Source organism: Octodon degus, unplaced genomic scaffold (assembly GCF_000260255.1).
Source record: "Octodon degus isolate 3935 unplaced genomic scaffold, OctDeg1.0 scaffold00021, whole genome shotgun sequence".
NCBI classification, from domain to species: domain Eukaryota; kingdom Metazoa; phylum Chordata; class Mammalia; order Rodentia; family Octodontidae; genus Octodon; species Octodon degus.
In genome coordinates this window covers 18,642,182-18,651,809 of record NW_004524597.1, presented here as the reverse complement: position 1 = coordinate 18,651,809, position 9,628 = coordinate 18,642,182, and the positions used below count along the sequence as shown (strand labels likewise).

At 41.9% G+C, this 9,628-nt stretch overlaps 1 protein-coding gene across 1 annotated transcript in view; it reads left to right on the top strand.

Annotated features, from left to right (window-relative positions):
• The window catches only part of CUNH22orf31 (chromosome unknown C22orf31 homolog), a 10,594-nt gene extending 1,855 nt beyond the window's left edge, over window positions 1–8,739 (top strand). The window contains 3 exon segments of the mRNA XM_004628172.2: window positions 6,370–6,819; window positions 7,664–7,872; window positions 7,874–8,739. Of these exon segments, the coding sequence (XP_004628229.1) occupies window positions 6,370–6,819; window positions 7,664–7,872; window positions 7,874–8,129 (915 nt within the window). The 3' untranslated portion in view covers window positions 8,130–8,739.
• The last annotated feature ends 889 nt before the right edge of the window (window positions 8,740–9,628 follow it).

The following is a 9,628-nucleotide window of genomic DNA, read 5'->3' as shown; positions in this document are numbered from 1 at the left end:
ACCACATGCCAGCCAGCCCCGCCCCCTGGTGGGCTGAGCTGGCCACACACACACACACACACACACACACACATAAATAAATAAAAAAAAAAATTAAAAAAAAAAAGTGAACCTTCTTCCTTAAACAAATACTCTGAGGAATATGTCCATTGCTGAGGACATAGTCACCAACAAGACAGGATCAAATCTCCCTCCTGCAAACTTCCATCCTAGTCAACCAATGGGGGGATCTAGATGTGTGTGCAAATTTCAGACACCCAACAGCACCACAGAGAGGGAAAAAAAGCAAGATGATTTATTGACTATTTTAAATAGGATTCTGGGGAGTTTAGCAAACAGAGGAATTTTTTTTTTTAATTTATTAGTATATTTTCCCATCCCATTGTCTGTTTCAGGGCAGAAAATAAAAAGGGGTGTGCAGGAGATCTGAAACAAAGTTTATCTGGCTCACTGGGGGTGTTCTAGATTCCTGATAGTAGCTCCAGGCTGTTCTGGAAGCCACCTGTTTGGGCCAAAATCAGCCCCCTATTCTTCATTTGGTTTTCTTCCCCCTTGAGAACAACCAAGACCAGCTATGTAATTTTCACAGCACAGTAAGAAATGAAAACGTGGAGTCCTTGGTTTAATCTCATTAAAAATTTCAAGAGGGTGACAGAGTATTAAAGCAAGGGGACCTGAGTCCATACACAAGTGTCACAAACATGAAATCAGCCCATGTACAACAAACTCAGAAAGTGTGCAAGCTCCTGCCCCCTCTGGCGCCCTAAGAAGCATCTCTCCAGCCATGCCCCCACACCTTTTCTTTTCCATTTTGAGGTCCAGCATGGGGGATGGAAACAGTGCACAAGAGGCTAAAAATACAGCTGAGTGTGTCTAGGTCATGGCACTTAAGGACTCAAGGTCTTTTGCTCAGTTATGTGGTCCTGGCCTCTGGCAGGGAGTAGCCTGAGATATTCATTTCAATGCTTCACATGCCTGGGGCATTTAGCAGCTCTATTTCATGGAAAGAGTGAGGACACTGACTGTGGCCCCTCGGCCTCCAAGAAGATGTCAGTGTTTGCTTGCCTACTTGTACTTTCTAGTCAGGTCCTCAGTGGGTAGCAAGGTTTGCCAAGAATGGGGGGGGGGACCCTGAATAGTTGGACTTTGGGTTAGTCTATGTCCTTGAAAATCCAGCTGGGATGACTTCTGCTCAAAGGACAGTTGTGTCATGGAGAGACCACTGGAGTAAGGAGTCTGTTTATAACAATAGCAAATATCTAATGGAGATATTATTAAGTATTGCAGTATGTACAGTCCTATTCCACATAATCCCCCCGTAGCCTTATGAAGGAGGTACCCTTGCCATGCACCCCCAACACGAGGTTAAATGACTTGCTCAAAGGTCACATAGGGGTGGGACTAGGCTTTGAGCTCAAGCAGTGGGATTCCAGGGCTATGCTTTTAAGCACTGTGCTACTTGGCCTCCTTATAGCCATAAGGTTCTATCACTGTGTGGGCTGGGACTAGGGTGGGACAAAGAAGAAACCAGCTAAAAATTTAAGGGAACTTAAATATGAACACAGTAAAAAAAAAAAAAAAAAAAGCCAAAACACAACAAAAAATCACTGTTACCATAAATATTATTTAATAAATAGTATGTACATCTAATAAATATATAATAAGCATTTAATGCAATATTTTTAAAAACATAAATGAAACCAAAAATCTACAGTGAACAATAGATCAACTTTTTTTTCAGTGTTAGGAATTGAACCCAGGGTCTCACACATGCTACCCCAGTGCTGTACCACTGAGCTATTCTCCAGCCCATTTTCAACATTTTGAATAAAGATAGGATCTGTAGTCCTGATTTTCCTTTAGATTCAGGTTTGATCTGACACAAAATGCTTACTGATCCTGTCTCCCAGGTTTCTGACTAAGGCATCTAGTGATGGAAACTTTGAGAGAAGTCATAATTTGCTTGTTTGATGTGGATGAGAGAAAGAATCTGGTCTTGAGTATAATGAATGAGAAGTATCTGCGGAGTGTCCCAGTTGGACAGGTTTGGGTTGGAAATGGGAGTCATCTGCATTCAAGCTCAGATGACAAATGGTGGAAGGACAAACAGACATCATTCTTGGCCCATGATTGGTGCATAATCCCCACATGTGGTCTAAATCAGTGACCTTCAAAGTTTACATCATACTTCAGGAATTTTTGAAATTCTCTCTCCAAAATTTTTCTTTTCTACATCATGAGCCTGAGATATGTTCTCATGGGGGCATGGAAGTTTACTGCTTGGGTGTTAAAATAAAAACATCTGAGGAAATGAGAAATAACAATTTCACAACTATTCCATAAAGGAGGAAAGATAAGAATTCATATAAATGGATTCAATATCTTCTTGATTAGCTGATTCTCCAGAAAGAGTATAGGAGCACAGACTAAACAGAACAAATGAAAGAAAAAAGGAAGATTATAGGAGCTAAAAATACTAGGAGGAAAAGTTTGGCTAAGCATCAAAGAGGGGCATAAGTGTTTCCAAATAGAAGTGTTGGTTTAGATATATCAGGAAGCACAACTCCAAATGATGGGTGGAAAATAAAGGTTATCAGATTGAAATAAGCAAGAATACAACAAAAAGCTTCATAGGAACATCAAACTGAGGAAAAGGCCTTTCTTCAATATAGCAATCCAACTACCTCAACCTTACAAATTGGTACCAAGGATGGAAACTCTTACCACGGTTTCAGGTCCCTGGGCCATGTGGTCTCTCCAGCCTGAATTTATAATTCTTAACAACCTTTGAGGGAACACTCTTGCTAATGTCTAGCTACTTCCTTATTGTATCTTCAAGTGTCTGCTTCCTTTTCCATCTAACGAAACATGAACTGTTCTGGAACATTCCCACAGCCAAACAGGAAATGTAGCTCCTGCCCATCTACCACTTCAGTGAAGTCAATCAGCCTCACACATCTGTAGTGAAAATGGATCATGAGAAAAGAGATGCTATGATACCTAAGGCAGATCAGAAACATTCCCAACCTTCAAGGGGCTCATTGCTTGGCTTCATAAGACTGAATGACTTGAGACAAAGGTAATATCAAATGTTGGATTAAGTCACTATGACCATTGGCAGTTGGGGTTAGTGAAAGGGTTAGACAAGTGGAATAGACCACAATATTAATAACAACAGCATCTATTTTCCGCAGATACTTCCCTAAAATCAATCTGGGTCACCTCAAGGGGAGAAAGCTGACTTTTTTCTTTTCCTATCCTAGTACAAGAATATTATTTATTAGGTGCTACCTATGCATCAGAAGTCATGCCAAGTGCTTCACTCCATTCTCACCATAACCACTGGATATTGCCATCCCTGTTTCACAGATGAGAAAATTGAGGTTGTTTGCCCAAGGAGGGGAACTGCCTCAGCAGTCTGGACAGACCAGTGGGCTAGCCCTGTGCCAGGCTCTTCCATTCCAAAATATGGAGTCTGACAGGCTAGAATAGCAGTGGTGGAAGTGATGGAAGCATAGATGAGAAAACTGAGGTTGAGAAATGGGTCTGGGATGCCATCTTGAACAGAGCAACTCCTGAGTCCAGAGAGTCTCAAGGTAAAGATAGGACCAGAGCAAGAAAGGGTGTGTGGATGGATAGGCCAAACAGAGGGGAGAAAAACCCTCACAGTGATAACTGTGAATGTTTCAGAGCAAGGGTTGTCAGATTTTTGTTGAGTCCAGACTTCAATGATTACAAAGTGTAGGACCTGCACCAGGGTTCTTAAGCAGCTGTGCCTCTTTTTCTTCATCTATAATATTGGGATGGCAACAGTACTCACACTCATGACTGTAGGCAACATTTCATGATACAATATAACATTCCTAGAACATTGTCTGCCTTCATAAGCATTGAATAAAAAAACTAACTTTCTCAACATTGGAAAAATAGCACAAGTAAATTTCCTCCCAGAATTGGTTCTAAGGATGGTGAAGGTCATATAGAGGATATAGTCCAATGAAGTAAATTACATGGAATGGAGAGAAGGCAGAATTTGATCAGATTTGAAGATTTAATAAGAATGCTGCCCATGTAAACATGTTGGTGTCAAAAGGAAATGCAAAGTGCTCTTCAGAATCACAGCTGTGTCACTTGGTATTAAATAAAAAACAAGCAAGTAGGTATGATGGATGAGGGTCTGGATGGAAGGAGAAAGTGCCAGAAAGCCAAACTCAAGACGGGAAAAGAAGCTGGGCATCACGGCACACCTGAAATCCCAGAATTCTAGGAGGTTGAGGTAGGAGGATCACAAGATTGAGCCACTCTAGGCAATTTAGTGGCTTAGTGAAACCCTGTCTCAAAAAAAAAAAAGGAAGGGAAGGAAAAGAAAGGTAGGAAGAGAGGAGGATGGAGGTTAAAGATGGAGGGGGGAAAGAAGGAAAGGAGGCAGAGAGGGAGGGAAGGAAAAAGGAAGGAAAGTGGGGGCGCAAAAACTAAAACCCAAACAAGATTGCGAAAGAGAAGCAGAAGAGCTACTCCAGTGATAACTTTTCAGCTTCGCACTTGCCTTCTGTATCTGTTGGGCAGAAATTTAAATGCAGATGAAAATTTTCAGGAGGCCCAAGAGCATGCTGCTACCTCTCTAAGATTCACTGGCCCTGAGAAGATGCTCGCCCGCCTGCCTAGTCTCCAGACATTTGCAAACCCTTCCCAAAGACAAGCCTTTTCCAAAGCCCTGCTCTAAGACTGACCCACCTCTTGGGAGGTGAAGCCAGGATTTGCCACTGAATGAGCACCATTGTCCTCCCAAGTGTCTGTGGGTCCAGATGCTGTTGGTCTGAAGGTGGTTCTACCACAGCCTGTGGTGTGGTCTGCCTGTAAGCTTTGATTCACTCCAGGGATAACACTCAGAAATTCAAACAGGCAACACATGCGATTCCAGGCATCCCTGCCAGACTCATACTCGGTTTTTCCATCATTTCACTCTCCTCTCCTTTGGCATTTTGCATATGAAAAATCAAAACCACCAATAGGACCAGCACCTGATAAGAAGCAGGGCATTGCCCAAGAGTTCCCAAGAAGAGATGTCTTTGTTCTCCTTTCAAGCTCTTGACACCACTAATGGCTCTAATTACTGCATTTTGCCATGGGATGTAAAATAAAACCACATTCCAGAAATCATGTAGTCTCCTTGGTAGAGACACACAGGGAGAGGTGCCCAGGATGATAGAAACGTGTTCTTTCATTTCTGGTCCCTGACCTTGGCAGCTCTTGTAAGAATTTAACAGTACCTTCTTTATGTGCATGGAGGAATGATGCTTTTGCACATGTAGTGATGCATCTCACTACCTGTACCCACAAATCTGGGCTGTGTATTTGACATTTCATACAAAGCATGTTTCTTAAGAGCATTAGGATCTTTACTCAAGCCACTCTGCAGGAAGTGAAGACTTTAGAAGTTCCTAAGGCTATGAGTACAACAAAACAGAACTTCTTTCTACATAATTTAACTGTAAAATCTGATGATGTAACACCCACCTACACCTACCTCACAAACCAAAGTGACATCACAAACACTAGAGATAATGGCTCAAAAATGTCTCCATATGAGCCAAAATCTAAACAGCAATTTGCCTGTACATGACTGAGGCAGAGAAAGACAGGTGACTAGAAATATTAAAACAAAAAGGAGAAAGGAAGTATGTATCTTTCTGCTGCTAAGATGGCTAAAATAAAATTTAAGGCAGCTGAAATATAAGGTGATTATATTTTATATAGATCACATTTCTTAAAAAGCCAGGTCTCTTTAAGTATGTGATTGTAACCTATCCAAATTGTTTTCTTGTCCTTAGTTAGTCCCAAGAAGTGGAGACAAGAATAATTTAGGCTGTATTTTTACCTTTATGGATCCCAGTATATTTCTCTCTTTAATGGCTTTTCCTGGCTTAGGGCAGTGTGGTTGGAAGGTGTGTTCAGGGTTTGGCAGGACTTACCTGCTGTCATTGCTATTGCAGTGTAAATGAGTTGTGACAACTTACAGAGGGGTATTCTGTGACGCTCCTTTCCTATTCCTTTCCTGCTATGGATTTTCTTATTCTTCTAGCAGACAGGAATTGTCTAGTATTCCTAGTAAATCTTCACTTGCCCAACTTCCTGTTTCAGCATGCTATATTCTTCAAGAGTCTGAATATCACAACCTTGTAAAATTTCTATCTCATCCCTATTTGGTATAAAAAGAGAAAGCAGGGCAGAGGATATACAGCAAAATTTTAGAAGATCTATCTGGAAAGAATGGTCTATAAAATGGCATTAATATTTAGACTTCAAAGTAGATTTGCTAGTCTCTGCTTGAGAACTTTTCTCCCCCTTTCCTACTCCCTATAATCCTAGCATCAATTTCATGTGGGAAGTGGCTCCAGCATCACCTCCTATGGACTCCCACAGTCTGTCTTACTAAACACTAGGCTTCAGGACTGCTATGTTATCTCTTTAGCTCTCACCAACACCTAGATGGCTAGAATGCATGCAAAGCACAACAGCCAGGCCCCAACACTGGGTTCCCTGGCTTGCTGGGAAGTGGTAAAGAGTCCATTAATCACCAGTTCATTCTCCCTGGTTAAACTTGCGCTCAGACGGCAGCTGAAGGATAAATGATGCTCAGTACCTTCCAGGTTTGGAGAAGCAAAATCCTTTAAGAGATTAAAGCCCACAGACAATTCAACAACAAAAGCCACTCAGCTGGCTGGGATAAGAAGCTCCATCAAATTCAAGAGCAGGCGGCCAGTGGGGCAGCTGCCAGGTTCACCCGGGCACATGAGGCCAGCAGGAAGCATCAGAAAGGTAGACAGACAATGGAGTTGTGGAGTTTGTATGGTGGACAGAAAGAGGGAAAAGGTAAAGCTAGAGAGCACTCAACATTTAAGTGAAGGAAATCCTGAAGTTAAGATAGTGCTGGGTGGGACTGGGTGGATCTTGCTGCTAGAGCGCAAAGTACCTGATCCGGAGTCATGCAATTGTATTTTAAAGAAGGATGAAAGGGCTTCATAAACACAAACAAAAGGAACTTGACAGAGAAGGAAATTAAGGGTGATAAACAAGGCCAAGCTATGGTTAGTGCGTACACATATACATGTCTGAGGTAAACTGTAATTTCCACAGAGAGAGCTAGCTTGGTAGATCTGAACTCTACCCTTCATTCCATAAGGGCCTGCAGAATGCCTTGGAGTTAGGCTGTCAAGAGTTTAAATGCCAACTCTGACCATAACTGAGGATCACCTTGGGCTTAATCTGTGTCTTGATTTTATCAACAACAGCCCTTCCCTCAGGTTTCACGGAGATTAAATGAGTTGCTACATGCAAAGGACTTTTGAACAGACTCTGGCACCAAGTAAATAATTAGGATCCTGACTGGCATTGAGCAGATGACAGCTGTGGTTAACAACCTGCTAGCTGTGTGGGCTTGGACAAACCAATTTCCCTGCCTTTACAGCTGTCTCCTGCTGACCTTACTGGTTTATAGAGAACACACATAGTAGTATATATAAAGGAATTCACAAAACTAGAACATGCTAGACAAATGCTGGTTGTTGCTATAACTAAGACTTTGAGACACAAATCCCAGATAATTATTCTGAGCTCCCTTCTCAAGTTTTAGCTTTGACTTCTCTGCTTTCTTCCTGGCTAGAGCAAAGAAAGTTCAAAGGAGAAAAAAGTAATAGCCAGCCAAGATCTTGAGGACAGATATGCCAAACATGTGGCTGCCACCCAAGCACTAGCCTGGAACAGTGGGTTCACAGCCTGGAAGGGCCAAGCATCACTTCCTGAAACCCAAAAGAGACAGCAGCTGTCAGAGGACACCCTAACCGTCCACGGCCTCCCCACAGAGGACTACCGGGCTCTACCGTGCTATGGTGGAACCAATGCTATGGAACCATCCAGGAACCCCTAAGAGGTACAACTTGGAGCTGCGCAAGGCCATCAAACAAAGGCTCTGGGAAGCTCTGCACAGTCAAGCTGCCACCCTCAAAGGTGCTTGGGACTGCCAGCCAGGTGGGAAGTGGCTGGGTGAGGAGCCTGAGTCCAAGAAAGCCCAAATTAAAGTGAAAAGTAAGGAACACATGACTTTAGGCTATTCTCTGCTAGATGTCTGAAAATTACTACTTTGTACCTTCCATGAAACCTCAGAGTGCTTTTCAAAATAGTGATTACCCTCCTGGGAAAATAAAACAGCTATCAGATTTGTTTGACTGAAGTCTCTTTCCAGCTATGGATTGGTAATTTGTACACGGCAAAGAGATAGGGTCTCACCATGTTGCCCAGACTGGTTTCCGTGATCTTCTTGCCTCAGCCTCCTGAGTAGCTGGGACACAGGCTTGTACCACCATGCCTGGCACATGATTAGGTAATTTTGAGCTAGATGCTTGGGGGCTTTTTCTTATAAGGATGTGAGGATTTCTAGTTTTCAGGTAGGAAAAGCTCTGAAAGATGAGGCCAATGGTTTATATACAACACATCTCCCTATTTCAAGAAAGTGGACCACCAGGTTTTTCTCATTTTTAGAGCAGGGTCTTACTAAACTGCACAGGCTGGTCTTGAACTTGAGATCCTCCTGTCTCAGCTTCTCAAGTACTAATTATAGATAGGTGTGTCATTGCCCCAGCAGAGCTCTTGACCATTTACTACTACTGCACTACTTCCCCTAGCTTCCTACATATGCACTAAGCAGAGCTGGCTGTGGTGGCTCATGCCTCTAATCCTGGAAGTCTGAGGCAGGAGACTCACTGTGAGTTTGAGGCCAACCTGGCCTATACAGTGAGTTCAAGCCCAGCCTGGAATACAAAGCAAGAGCCTATATCAGAAAACAAAAACAAAGAACCCCATCAAACAAATACCTTAAGAAAACATGCACAGAGCAAAAAGTCTACCATCATCTCAAGGACTTAAACCTCTAGTATCCAGCATTGGTTAGATGAAGTGGCACATGCCTGTAATCTCAGCACTGAGAGGCCGAGGCAGGAGCACATACATTTCAAGGTTAGCCTGGGCAACTTCAGAGACTTAGTACTGATAAAAACAAAACAAAGTAAAACGGAGAAAGGGTGGTGATGGGGATGTAGCTCAGTACAAAGGCCTAGAGTTCAATCCCCAGTGCTGAAAACAAAAACAAAAACAAAAAAAACCCCACTGGTCCATATAAACCTCTTCCTTGTAGAATCTGAAGACCTTGACAAAACAGAACAATGACAACATAGTATAACACATACTTGATAAAATTGTATTTTCTTTACAGTCATTTATACAATTTGTTACAAAACCATAGAAGACTACAACTTGTTTTAAATCATTTTTGGTCTGCAAGTATGTAAAATCTGTGTGCAATTATCATGTATTTACAGGGCCTTGTGTTAGTCATTTTCAATGATTATTCCAACAATGTCACACTCTCAACATAAGACATGGCTTAAGATAAATATATTAGTAAATAAATATTCTGAGAACATATTTCCATAAATGAAATGTGCTGCTATACATATACAGAATATACATAAGTTGTTTTCTAGCTTTTAAAACATTTTTTTAAAAAATGGTAATATTGGAAAAGGAGCCCTTAGACCATTTTATTACAAAATCTTTACAGCAAAGTCTTTAT